Raw genomic sequence first — 14,252 nt, forward strand, 5'->3', positions numbered from 1 at the left:
TGGAGCGGGGAGACCTAGAAAACCAGGTGGGATGGGAAATAGAATGCAGCCGAAGTCATGGAATGGAGTGTCACAAGGAGGGTTAGGACTGGCAGGCTGGAGAGGTGCACAGAAGCACCCCCGTGTTGCACTATTATTATTTTTCCTGCAGCTCCCACTTGTGCAGGAGATGACAATAGAGACGATATTGCGTTTACAAAAGTATGTTTCTGCCTCTCCTTTACGCCCCAGCTCGTGAAGAGGTGCAATGAAGGTGCCCACACCATGGAGAGAACCGAGCAGATGTACACGTTGCAGAAGCAGCTGGAGTTTGGAAAGATCAAGGTGTGAGATTTGGAAGGTGTCAATCTTTTTCCCCCAGCGCGGCTCTACCCTTTAGGCTTGATGGCAAGTTGTGGCATACCAGTTGGACTTAGGGGCCTGCGAATCCTCCCTTGGTGACCTTGGGCCAACTGCTGTCCTTCTCCCTAACCTACCTCACAGGGCTGTTGTGTCTAACTCCCTTTTAAAAACATCCAAGTTGTTGGCCGTTGCTAGAACTTCACCTTTACACCCAGAGAGCCCACCTTGTTGCTAGGCCTTGTGTTCACCTGGGCCTTTTGGAGACAAAAGGAGGGGAGTATTTTGAGGAGGGGCTGTTTCTCAAGTTGGGAGCAGTCTGGGGGACAGTGCCATTTTGGCTTTGCCCCTGGCTAACTCTGAATGTGTCTGGTTCCATGATGTACCTGTTATAACCCTTTGGTTGAATTTGCTATATTGACCAATGTCTCCCTGGGTCTTTCCCCAGAACTTCCCGCTGATTTCTGCTTCCCGGTGGCTGCTGAAAAGGGGGGAACTCTCCATGCCTCTGGCAGAAGAAGGTGGAATTTTCCGGAAGGGCTCTGGACGTGGGAACTGCTATCTCTTTGTGTTCAACGATGTCCTGATCATCACCAAGAAAAAGAGGTGTGTGAGAGGCCATTTTTAGTGGAACAAACTTCACCTCACGTAGGGGGGATTTTATTTTGTGCATGATTTATTTATTTTTTACCTCACGAAGTCACTCGCAATGCACTTCAACAAGGCTCTGCTTCATTCATTTGGCAAACACCATCTCAGTCCCTGATGATGCCTCTTTTAAAATTAATATTTATAGCAAATTTAACACAGAAATAAAAACAGAGGGAAAATGGGAAATTTAAAAAACCCTCATCATCTCATGCTGAAAATACAATAGCCATTGACACATCCATCTTAATTTAAAATATGCAAATCTGTATTAGCCATCTAAATGTCCAGATAGCTGTCCACATGAAAATTATATTTATAAGAAATATTTTAAATGTAGCAAGGGTATTGTAAGTCCTCAAACCATTGCATTAACAGGCGCTGGGTGCTTATCCTTCCAGGATTGAAGTGATCATGCCAGGTGTGCTTTCCTGGGGAGAACATTCCACAAACCTGGGAGCCACCACTAAAAAGGCCTGTTCTTATGTTTCTACACTCCACACCTATGGGGCACATGACAAAGGGCTGAACAGGGATTTGAACCCAAGTCTCCCTGGTCAACCTGGTTTAATTCTCTCTTAGTCTCACTATTGATATCCTTCTGTGATACAAGAGAAAATTAGGTAGATTAGGTAGATTCCTTTTAAGAGGGGTTGAGTCTCTGGCCTGCTTCCTAGCGACTGAGGTAAAATCCAAGAAAAGTCTGTGTAGATTTCTTGCCTGATGTGTGAGGGTTTCTGGTTAATGCCTAGAGGCATCAGCAGTGGGGGGAAAACCTGACGGAAAGAGGCTTTGCAGACTATCTTGAGGGCTGCTCAGAACTGCAGATGGAAAAAACCCATCAATCGCGTCACAAAGGTCTGCTGGATGGAGGGAAATGGCTGCTTCTTCAGAAGAGTGTGTTCTGGTGTCAGTGGGATGCATCTTACTCTTTTCTCCCCCCCCCCCCCCAACATTGGGTTTTGGTGCTCTTTAGACACAAAGGTGGAGATCCTGTGGCCCTTTCATTATGGGAAGCCTGCAAGCACGATGTGGTGTGTGTGTGTGTGTGTGTGGTCATGTGATGCCCATGACAAGTTACCTCAGATTTGCAAATGTGCCCATGGACCCAAAGATTATTTCATATTATAACCATTGCCCCTTCAGTGGGTTAACATTTGATGTTTTGAAGTTTCGGGATGTTTTTCGGTCACTTGGGGTCGGGTGGCGAGGATGTTTCTGGCTAGGCGCTGGTGTGCAGAAACACTTGAGAACTGTCTTTTGCGATAAGGAGGGAGCTGAAGAATTCCTTGTGGAATGTGAAGTCATTAGACGCTGTGCATTGGTTTTTTGTTTCGTTTTTTCTCTTTGCAAGATTGCGGGACTGTGGCGCTGTCCCTACATTCCTTCTCTGAGATTCGCCGTCCTGGCCAAGACTCTATTTCACTAGTTTTTTTCCTTCCCTCATTCTTTTTTTATGTCATTTGGGGGGAAATCTCCCCCCACCCTGCTTGGAATGCCTCTTGCCTGCTCGCTGTGGAATGGTGAGCGGCTGATTTATGTGGGAAGTGCCTGCCGAGGGGGACGTGGTTTGTGGCCTGCCCATTCCCAAATGATTCTTTAATGGGAATTTTGGCACAGATTGGAGCCAGGCTTCTGTCTGTCATGGGAAAACTCTTCCTCTCTCACACATCAGGCTTCAGTCACTCTCTCTGGAATTGACTGCGGAATGCCAGAGCAACTGATTTTTCATTTCATTTTATAAATCATTCTATATCAGGGCTGTGAGGCCTGCAGTCTTCCAGATGCTGCCGGACTACAACTCCCATCACCCCTGACCATTGATTGTGCTGGCTAGGCCTGATGGGAGTTGGAGTCTATCCACGCCTGGAGGTCCCGCAGGTTCTCCAGCCCTGTCATACAGCAAGCAAAGAGCCTTGAACGAAGAATTTCCCCAAGGAAGGGCCATCTACCTCTTCAATGTGAATCCTGCAAGACCAGCTCCCTTCCTTGCTGGCCTCTTTCTGCCTGGTTGGGAGGGAGGGGCACTGACTGACTGACTGACTGACTCCAGCTACAAAGGTTGAGGCTGGCGAAGAGGCCAATACCATCTTGGTTGAGAGTCCTTCACAACCTGCTTTTTGGGATGCTTACAGACTCTTGGGGTGGGGTATTGATTAGGGGTGTTTGTGATTTAATTTTGGAGCTGTTAATTTTGATGTTCTTTATGGTTTTTTTTCATCTTTATTTGTAGATCTTATTATGACTTGTGTGGGGATTGTTTAACTTTGTGGCGCACATTTTGATATGTTTTTATTTATGGCTCACAACTGCTTTTGTTACATTGTTGTAATCATGTAAATCTTTCCAAGTTGTAAGCCGCCTTGAGAATGGAATAACGTTATGGTAGAATAATAACAATTTTATTATTTATACCCCGCCCCTCTGGCTGGGTTTCCCCAGCCGCTCTGGGCAGCTCCCAACAGAATATTAAAAATACGATAAAACATCAAACTTTAAAAACTTCCCGATGCAGGGCTACCTTCAGATGTTTTCTAAAATTTGTGTAGTTCTTTATCTCCTTGACATCTGATGGGAGGGTGTTCCACAGGGAGGGTGCAACAGCCAAGGCAGAATACAAACAAATGATGATGATGAGAAGGGAACTTTGGAGGGAACTGTGGGATATTTTAGGATGCTTTGTCCCAAGCTGTCAAAAACAGCACAGCCAGTAGATTAATTCATTTACAGCCTTCCCTGGCCTCATGCCTTTCAGAATATGCTGGACTCCAAATCCCATCAGCCCCACCCAGCATGCCCAGTTGTTGGGGGTTATGGGAGTTGTAGTCCAGCAACATCTGGAAGTTCTACTGCCACCATTATAGAAGGAAGTTAATGATCACAGTTGCCTTGGGTGGACTTTCATTGTTCACAAACCGTTTTGTAGCAAATAAAACGTTAGTGCAATTCCGCTGTACACAATTCTTCCTGGCTCTTGTCTCATTCCCGGTCCCAGCTCTCTTTTATTTCTTGCAGCGAGGAGAGCTACATGGTTCTCAACTACGCCATGCTTGACCAGCTTTCGGTGGACAAAATTGAAAACCCGGATGCTCCCTCTTCTCCCCCCGGCAAGCCGGGTTCGAGTGGTGCATTCCGCTTTGGCTACTTGTTCCGTGTGACCATGAACAAGGACAGCGAAGGCAAGCGGGAGGCGATAGTGCTGGCCGCAGAATCCCTGTGAGTATTGGTTTGATTGGTGCAGAGGGCTGGCATCACCGGGCACCTTCCAGGGCAGTTGTGCCCAGTGGGTAGAGGGCATGTGATCAAGCAGAGGTGAAGGGGAAGGTGGGCACTGGAGAGATTTCTGTGCTTGCTTGTGGGGGGTGGCTGTTTGCACCTGACTTTCCCTACCCTTCAGCCCTCTGTGCCTTCATGGGATGAAGCCTTGTGCCCATCCAGCTCAGTATCATCTACACGGACTGGCAGTTGTTCTCCAGGGTTTCGGACGGGGGACATTCTCAAGCCCCTACCTGCAGACGTCGAGGATTGAACCTCTGAGCTTCTGCACGCAAAGCAGATGCTCCACCACCAATCCAACCAGTCTTTGCAGGAACTGTGTAACTAAGAGCTAGTGCAGGGGTGGAGAAGTTGTTGGATGTTGTTGGACTACAACTCCCATCGTTCCCTGCCAGCATGACCAATGGCCAGGCAGTATGGGCATTGTCCAACAACATCTGGGGGACACAGGTTCCTCATTCCTGATCTTGAGTTTGCTTTCTTCTTCTTCGCTTCCATCCTTCATTCCTCTATATTTGTCTAAGCCTGAAGGTAGTGGGGTTTATATTTGCAAGGCACCTTGGGAACCTATTCCCAGTGGGATTACCGTATTTTTCGCTCTATAAGACGCAGCAGACCACAAGACGCACCTAGTTTTTGGAGGAGGAAAACAAGAAAAAAAATATTCTGAATCTCAGAAGCCAGAACAGCAAGAGGAATTGCTGCGCAGTGAAAGCAGCAATTCCACTTGCTCTTCTGGCTTCTGGGATAGCTGTGCAGACTGCATTCACTCCATAAGACACACACACATTTCCCCTTACATTTTAGGAGGGAAAAAGTGAGTCTTATAGAGCAAAAAAATACAGTAATTGCATTAAATATATAGGGTTGTAGCCAACCTTAGTCCTACTAATGATGTTTTACTGTGCTTGATGTTTTAATCTGTTGGAGGCCGCCCAGAGTGACTCAGGCAAACCAGTCAGATGGGCAACAAACAAACAAATATTCAGAATAGACCCACTGAAATTAACAACCATGGCTAACTTGGGTCCGTTGCTTTTAGCGGGTCTGCTTTGAGTAGGACTAACACAGAATACAGCCCATAATGCTTATGTTGTTACATGCCACCCCAGTCTCTGAGGAGTGAGAGACACCAGGGGTCCTAAGGGTTTTTCCCAGGGTTCAGTTTCCTTGGAATGAAAGTCACCAGAGATGGTGATTCCTTTAGAATATATTGTTTTATTTGCACATCTATACAACCTGAGCATGGGATGGAAGGGCTCACAGCATTAACTTCCCAACAGATATTGCTTCTCCATTAGGGTTCCTTTGGGAAGCTGCAAAGTCCAGCATGGAGCAAGTAAGTCTTCCAGACTGCTTCACTCTCCTTCGCCAAACTCTGGCCTATTGTTCTCTAATGTAGCAGCCCACCTGTTTTCCTCCATGGCAACAGAGCAACTTCTATGGTCATGCTAAATCACGGTACTTAACAGCCAAAGCCATTGACTTTATGAAGGAACTGGTTTGGCAAGCTTGCTTTTATGCATTCTACCCAGACAGATACAGGATCTCAAGAACTGGAAGGGACTTGGGGGTATCATCCGGACTGACCCCACACTCCCCAAACTCATAACAATATATTTGCTTTGTAAATGCTTTGAATGCTGTGCTTTTGGCAGGAGCGACCGTGCCCGATGGATCAGAGCTTTGATGCACAGGGAAGACAAGGAGAAGGACACTGCCAACAAAGGAGGTACAACTTATTATTATTATTTGAAAATCTTGCGCTTCTCTTAAAAAGAACTTGCTGTATTTCATAGAATCATAGAATCATAGAGTTGGAAGATATCACAAGGGCCATCGAGTCCAACCCCCTGCCAAGCAGGAAACACCATCAGAGCACTCCTGACATATGGTTGTCAAGCCTCTGCTTAAAGACCTCCAAAGAAGGAGATTCCACCACACTCCTTGGCAGCAAATTCCACTGTCAAACAGCTCTCACTGTTCTTATTTATGGAGAGCTGAATTAAGACTTGAATAGTGGCTCTAAAACAGGGCTGGAGCTCCTTCCCTCCACCCCCTTGTTGTTGGACTCTAAAGTTGTCATTGTCCCCCTCCAGGGCTGGATTAAGTGGTTGCATCCAGTGCTGTGCTTATAGAATCATAGAACTGTAGAGTTGGAAGGGACCCTGCGGGGTCATCTAGTCCAATCCCCTGCAATGCAGAAATCTCAACCAAAGAGTCCCCAACAGATGACCATCCAACCTCCGTTTAAAAACCTCCAGTGAAGGAGAGTCCGCCACCTTCCGAGGGTGTCCGTTCTATTTAATGGTACGCTGGTTCCACTGGCAAAATCCTTTGCAACTGTGGAATGTTGCCCAAGAGAACATTTAAGCAGGTTTCTAGAGTGCACAAAAAGCTCCCGCGCCTTCCTTTGGATTCCTCTGTTGTGCAGTATTAAAACTTGCCTTCTCTGCAACTGCAAAAGCCCTTGTTCTAGTGGATGGAGATCACTGGGTATAGCCCATCCTGAGGCCCTAAGCCCAGGGGTAGCCAACATGCTGCCCTCTGGATGTTTTTGCTGGACTACAACTCCCATCATCCCTGACCATTGACCGTGCTGGCAGGGGCTGATGGGAGATGTAGTCTCATGATGTCCGGAGGGCAGCACCTTGGCCTTGCCTGTCGCAAGCTATTAGCATCATCATCATAATTATTATTATTAACAATGTTGTTGTTGGCAGTGTTAGCATTTATCGGTTGCTTTTTCCACAAGATTAGGGGACGCGGGTGGCGCTGTGGATAAAAGCCTCAGCGCCTAGGGCTTGCCGATCGAAAGGTCGCAGTTCGAATCCCCGCGGCGGGGTGCGCTCCTGTTGCTCGGTCCCAGCGCCTGCCAACCTAGCAGTTCGAAAGCACCCCTGGGTGCAAGTAGATAAATAGGGACCGCTTAGTGGCGGGAAGGTAAATGGCGTTTCCGTGTGCTGCGCTGGCTCGCCAGATGCAGCTTTGTCACGCTGGCCACGTGACCTGGAAGTGTCTCTGGACAGCGCTGGCCCTCGGCCTCTTGAGTGAGATGGGTGCACAACCCTAGAGTCTGTCAAGACTGGCCCGTACGGGCAGGGGTACCTTTACCTTTACCTTTTTACCTTTTCCACAAGAGGTGACCCAAAGCAGCTTACAAAATGGTGCAAATGTTAGGCCTGATGTGTGAAAACCAGAACCAAATGAAAACCTAAAACCACCTGTCCGTTTTATATACAAAAGGCAGGTCAGACACAGAGCTCCCCACCCCACTGGAAGATAAAAGAAATGGAGCCACAAGTAATACCTATTGTCCTCCAGATGAAGGGTCCAAATCATGGATTAAAATAAAGGGTTTTTGCCTGGCATCTAAACACAGATGATGTTTCAAGTTACAGTTTTAAAACCATCGCTGTCTGGATGTCCCCATCTGCTTCCTCAAAGAGCAGGCGAAAGTGCTGGGCTGGTTTTGAAGCCAGCCTGAAGGTGCTTCTCACTGCAAAGGATCAAAAGAATCTGGGAGTGTTCCAACCCCTTACCTGAAAAAGGGGATCCATTCAGGTTCTCTGCAAGGGAGGGTGTTGGCCTTGGCTCTGCCCCTTTAAGAGATGCCTTGCCCTCTGTTCTCCCTGATCTGAGGGGGGAGGACAGTGCTAAACAAGGAATGTGGCTTTTTCCACCCTTGAGTGCAGAGAGCAAAAATCCAAAAAGGAACTGAGATTAGTGCTCCCTCTGGTGGTTCATGCGGAGTTTGGCTGTCTAGGGAAGAGCTCAATTCCAGAGAATATAGCAAGTTGAATTTCTTTTGTTGCGAATGTTCAGTGTTTGCAGGAAATGGGGCACTTGCATGTTTTCATTTCGCCGCCCCCAGGATGCTGCCTTATGCTGAGTCTGTCCTTTGGTCCATTTAACTCATAGCTCAGTTGGTGGAGCATGAGACTTTTAATCTTGGGGTCATGGGTTCGAGCCCCACTTGGGCAGAAGGTTCCTGTGTTGCAGGGAGTTGGACTAGATGACCCTCAGGGTGCCTTCCAACTCCACAGTTCTATGATTCTATTCTGATTCAGTGTGGCTCTTCAGGGTTACAAGCCTGCCTGGACTTGCTTAGGGATTGAACCTGGGACCTTCTGCATGCAAAACAGCTGCTCTGTCACTGAGATGCAGCCCCTCCCTTTGTTGACAACAGGCTAGGCAGGAAGCCAACTGGTTATACAGACCGACATTTCCCCCCCCATTTTATTACGTTGGTTTGCTTCCCAAGGGAAACCCAAAGTGCTTGATGAGCAAACCAGGAAACGGTTAAGTTAATGAAAAGTATCGGAATGGAAAGTCAGTACAGTGGTACCTCGGGTTACGTACACTTCAGGTTACATATGCTTCAGGTTACAGACTCCGCTAACCCAGAAATAGTACCTTGGGTTAAGAACTTTGCTTCAGGATGAGAACAGAAATCATGTGGCAGTGGCATAGCGGCAGCAGGAGGCCCTATTAGCTAAAGTGGTGCTTCAGGTTAAGAACAGTTTCAGGTTAAGAACGGACCTCCCGAATGAATTAAGTACTTAACCTGAGGTACCACTGTATAACGAAACCATAGCATAGCCTCAAAACAGAAAACAAAAACCATGGCATCAAGATAGAAAGCAAGTTGCATCTAAATTCATGTCAATGCAAGCTATGGATCTAAACTCAAAAGCCATGTTCTCCCTCTACTATTTAAGGCAGTATCTTCTGAATACCAGTCGCTGTGACTCGCAGGCGGGGAGAGTTGCTGTTTCACTCAGGTCCTGCTTGCGGGCTTCCCATAATGAGCATCTGTTTGGCCACTGTGAGAACAGGATGCTGGACTAAGTGAACCATTGGCCTGATTCAGCAGCCGTAGTCTCCTTATGTAATTCATTCACTAATGTCTCAAAGTCTCCCTTCTTGACCAGCTTCCCCAAATCTCTTCCCAGAGAGCTGCCTGCTCCCCAGAAGTCAGTCAGAAGCTGAACGTTAATGCAGTGTGGGAATAACTATCACTCTCGAAAGTCTTTTGCCTGCCAAACTGAAAACTGTGTGGTTGGAAAGGAAGTGAGGGAGAGGGGGACTTTGACAGAAGCATTCCCTATTTCTTTGCCCAATATTTCCCACGTTTCTTTGGTTCAATTCATTTCAACCGGACGAAGGAGGGCCCCCACAACTCAAGATCTGGGGACCTGCCTTGCAGGCTTCAATCCCCACACATTTGATGCTTCTCTAATAACAAGCGCAGGTGGCCCATGCCAGCAAAATGGAGCCACTGAGAGATGGGAGGGGAGGTATTGGCAGAGCCTGGAATAATCTGAAGGTTTGCCAAAGTGCAAACACACTCTTAAAAGAAAGGTCCAATTAGGATTGAGCATTGTGAATAGCCACTGAATGTTGCCCGTTGAGCGGAGAAAGGAAAACAAGAAGTTGATGTGGTGGGTTTTGCCCTACTTCAGCTCCTTAGACTAGGAGTGGAGAATCTCGGGTCCATGGGTCAAGGCTCTCAAGTCCCACCTGTCCTGCACCTGATGTCAGGTAAGTGCAGGCCTCCGAAGGAACAATCAGGAGCTTAAAATGAGCTCTCTTGATGGTTCCTTTGCCAGAGAATGGCACATTCCCAACCACCCAATGACTGGTTTTCATTTCGCTTTTAACTTGTATACCATATTTCTATTTTACAATACCCAAGGCGGTTTACAAGCTGAAGAAACAAAGAATGTATGCCTTATAACAATCTAATCCAATACAAAAATATGATAAGAGAACATAACTTTAAAATAAGCAGCTTATATCAAATAAAGTAATATTCAACAATCCATTAGAATGGTATAGAATAATATTAAATATCAGCATATGAAAATTAAACAGAAATCCGCTCTTAACAATTATAATAAATAAATTCTAAACTATAATCAATAAAACAATGGCAAGTCACAATGCATAAAATAATAATATTTTAATAATATCGGGAGTGGGAGCATGCCTTGCTCCAGGAAAGGGAAGCAGTTTCCACTGAATGAAGACCGCTTCTCCCTCCCAGGGTCGTTCCTTGAACCTCCGCTTCTCAGAGGTTCAAAGAGCAGCACAAGGTTGTTTGCACGGTGCTTTGAAGTCCTGACTATCGGGGCTTCAAAGCAAAGCATCACCCAATGTCATCACATTGTTGGGTGAGTGACAGGTGGGCAGTCCCACCCATCTCCCACTAAATGACACTGTGACATCAGGTGATGGTGTGCTTTGGCCTGGCAGGCGTGGGGAAATAATCTGCTAGCCAGATATAGGTTATCCACCCATGCCTTGCAGTATCTTTGCGAAGGGCATGACTGGCAAGAACCTAGAACAAGAGAAATTCTACTAGGACATGAGTTCATGCTGCAGCATTTATTTTTCTTTGCAGCTCCCACTTATATTCTTATCATTAAACTGATTTTGAACTTCATGCTTTTAAAGGTTTTTTTCTAAAAGGATAGGAGGGAGAAAGGAATGCTTGCATTGCTCTTTTTCTTCTTCTCTCTCTCTTTGCCCCTTTTGTCTCCCTGCTGCCACTCACTCTGTATCCCTCTGTTTCTCCAAGATCTCAAGCAGGTGGAGATTGTACGGGCTTACTTGGCCAAGCAGACGGATGAGATTTCCCTCCAGCAAGGCGATGTTGTCCTAGTCCTGACCAGGGAGGAAGGTAAGTGTGCTTTGGAACGAGATTGGTTTCCAGAGGTAGATTTATGGGACCAGTTTGAAAGGACCTGGAGTAGGATCTGCCAGGGCTTTATGCCCAGTTTGTAGGTGTGATTGTGGGGTGTGTGTGTGTGAGGAACCTCTCCAGACCCTACTCCACACACTTCACAAGTGTCTTTGCTCAGCTGAAACATGTCCTTCAGCTGTGATGTTTGCCTGGATGGGTGTAGAGATCTCTGGCTTTTTAATGGCTGGAATCTAAGCCCCGTTTATTGCCTCTGGCCCTGCTAGCTGCTGGCCCTGGAAGATTACTAATGAGGGAATGTGGCCCTCAGGACTTGAAAAGAGAGAGAAATCGCCACCACCTGTGCAGTGAATATTATAAACAGAAACAAAGTTCTTCTCCCTTAACAAAATGCCACTTCAGAAAGACTGAGTTTAGGAAACCATGATTGATACCCTCCATATCCTATATACAGCACAATAGACTTTTGAAAACTGCAAGTGTGTACAGTCACGCTGCTGTATGGCTTCTTAATGATTTTTTAAAAAAATAATCATGTTCATACTACAAGAGATATAAACATCTTGTGTTGGGAAGTCTTAGAAATACTCCAGTTATGATGTTTTTTTATACCAAGGCATAGGATTGCAAATGTTTGGCTGCTGAAATGTTGAAATGCATGTGTCCAGTTCATCTAATAAGCATTTTTAATTGCAGTTTGACCTTTTAGTAGAATATAGGAATGATTAAAAAAAAAAAGTTTTGTAGTCTCTATGGAAAATTAAAAGCTTGTGTTTATGTTTGCAGAATCTGCAACTGAATGTTTTAGCTTAACTTTGCTCTTTTTTGAAGCAGAGGCAATAATGAATGCAGTGACAGGCTAGGAGCAGTGGACCAAATGCCCCTTCTCTCTCCTCCTTCCAGGCTGGTACTTAGGTGAGCGTCTGCGTGACGGTGAGAAGGGCTGGTTCCCGCAAGCCTGTGCCCAAGAGATCACCAACCGCAGCGCCGTGGAGCGCAATGTTCAGCGCATGGAACGGTTGCGCATAGAGACAGATGTGTGAATGCTGGAGCATGTCGAACATTAGTCCGCTGGAGCATTTGGGACACAAAGCCAGCAGTAGGGCCTGCGAAGGCAGATCTGGGTTGCTGACTGCCTCTCAATGTCCCTCCTGGGTTGGAAGTGAGCTCTTGCCTGGCTTGTAAGGTAGCCGCCGTCCAAAGTGATGAATGACCTTCCAGCCGTGCCGCACAATGGACGCACCTTTGCTGGGGGACCACCTGGGTTGAGGCATCTCTCCGCTTCCCTTCCCCTCCACAAAAGGACACAATTGTTCACCTGGTTGTCTGAAGATGGTGTTTCGCTGGTGTTCTTCGCCCCTGCCCTAAAGGTCCTCCTTTGGGTGTTATTTTCTGTGGTCTGTTGTTGGTTGTTCAGACGATGTACAGATAACGTTCTGTCCAGATTCATGTCAGCATCTCATCATGGTGTGGGTGGGTGTGTATTGTGGAGGCTGCAATGCTCAGGGAAAACGGGGTCATGTGACCCTCCCACCAACTGTAGAAGCTGGCTTTTAATTTTGCAATTTCCTGCCCCCACCCCCAAACCCGCAGCCACGAGGACACATTCCTGTGCAATCAGTTCGATGTTTGCAGAGCCTTACACCTCCCTCCACCCTCCTTTGCCAATTTGCACAGATGTGGTGAATCCAACATATGTTCATGAGCCATTAAGCCATTGCACCTCAGTAGTGCTGTGTGATTCTTATAGTTGGAAGAACAATGCCTTTGAAAACTTTTGAATGGACTCCTCCTAGTCTGAATACATTGCGCTGGCACCATTTTATTCTTTTTAGCATGGTGCAACCCTTTACGGTGCAACCCTAAACATGTCTTGCACAAAAGTCAGCTCCGCTGAGTTCAGTGGGGCTTACTTTTAGGTAAGTGTGCATGGGCTTGCAGCTTTATTTATCTTGGCTGCCTTTTGACGTATGTCTAGCTTATGGGCTACAATGAATTTGGGTTTAATGTCTAATGTTGACTCTTCGGTGTACTGGTTTTAAAATCATTTTTGTTCGGGGCATTTTAATAAGTGCGTCTGCTTTTTATACAGTATCTGTAACTCTGTTTTTAGACTTCATCGTTAGCATACACCCCCTCCAAGCAGTTTGTTTTCCTGTGTCTGACCACTGTAATTATCCTACGCGTTCTGGATCTGCATGAGTCTAGCAAGTGGACCGGAGTGGTTTTGATTGGGACAAATTGCATTGCTGTAGTAACCCTGTTTCCTACAGTTCCTGTGAGCTCGGAGGGTAGTTTTAGAAAATGAGTGATGTGTCTTGCTGTATATCTATTTAAGCTGATTAAACTCTTGTATGATTTGGAAGAAGGTGCGGAGGGTTTGTTATTTATGCAAAGGAAGCCCATTCGTCCATCTACCTCAGTATTGTCTACCCTGACTGGCAGCAGCTCTCCGCAGTTTCAGGAAGGTATCTCTCTCCCAGCCCTGCCCAGAGATGTTGGGGATAGAACCTGGGACCTTCTGCAAGCCAAGCAGGTGCTCTCACCACTGAGCCTTCCTACTTCAACCCAGGATCTGAAGCTTTTGCTTTAAGGGGTAGGGTACCCGAGGAGTTGTTCAGACCTGGGGTGCATTGAGATGTGTGGATTGTATTGGCGATAACAATGACATTTCTGTCTCGGTTCCTAATATTCTTTTTCTACTGCAGGAAATTACAGCACAAAATACTCTTGCCATTTTCCAGGTCGACAGAGTTGCAAACGGATATTTTGTGGGAGCAATTAACACAGAAGTGAGCGCTAAACTTCCACTAGATTTCCAAAAATGGCCTTTATGCCACGTGAAAGAACACAGGCTCAGGTAAGGAAATGGAACAAAATGCTGTCTGAGTGCCACCTTGGTTATATTTCACATACAACATATTTGAAACTAAAGTGGTGTTTCTTACATAGTTTGTCCTGCAGTTTTTGTTTCAAGGAGGCTTTCCCTAAAGTGTGGCTCAGTCACTTTGTGGGAAAATACTACCATAATTATAGAGTTGGAAGGGATTCCAAGGGTCATCGAGTCCAACCCAGTGCAATCGAGTGCAGTCATCATAGCTAAATAACCCCTAACAGGTGGCCATCCAACCTCTAGCAAAGAAGAGATCCTCACCTTCAGACAGCCCATTCCACTGTATGGTACAGTTGTAGAAATGGGCTTAGCCGACTTGAGTTTGTAATCTTTAACATTTTATCTTTCTCACATCTTATTTGCAATTAGCTGTCGGAACGTACGGTTGGG

At 46.3% G+C, this 14,252-nt stretch overlaps 1 protein-coding gene across 1 annotated transcript in view; it reads left to right on the forward strand.

The window, feature by feature from the left end:
* The window catches only part of ARHGEF16 (Rho guanine nucleotide exchange factor 16), a 36,337-nt gene extending 23,000 nt beyond the window's left edge, over window positions 1-13,337 (forward strand). The window contains exons 10-15 of the mRNA XM_083452132.1: window positions 232-324; window positions 788-945; window positions 4,003-4,203; window positions 5,922-5,995; window positions 10,847-10,948; window positions 11,873-13,337. Of these exons, the coding sequence (XP_083308258.1) occupies window positions 232-324; window positions 788-945; window positions 4,003-4,203; window positions 5,922-5,995; window positions 10,847-10,948; window positions 11,873-12,012 (768 nt within the window). The 3' untranslated portion in view covers window positions 12,013-13,337. The remainder of the gene's footprint in view (window positions 1-231; window positions 325-787; window positions 946-4,002; window positions 4,204-5,921; window positions 5,996-10,846; window positions 10,949-11,872) is intronic.
* Window positions 13,338-14,252: the final 915 nt, after the last annotated feature.

Source organism: Podarcis tiliguerta (genome assembly GCF_965153285.1).
Source record: "Podarcis tiliguerta genome assembly, chromosome: 8".
In the NCBI taxonomy this organism is placed as follows: Eukaryota; Metazoa; Chordata; class Lepidosauria; order Squamata; family Lacertidae; genus Podarcis; species Podarcis tiliguerta.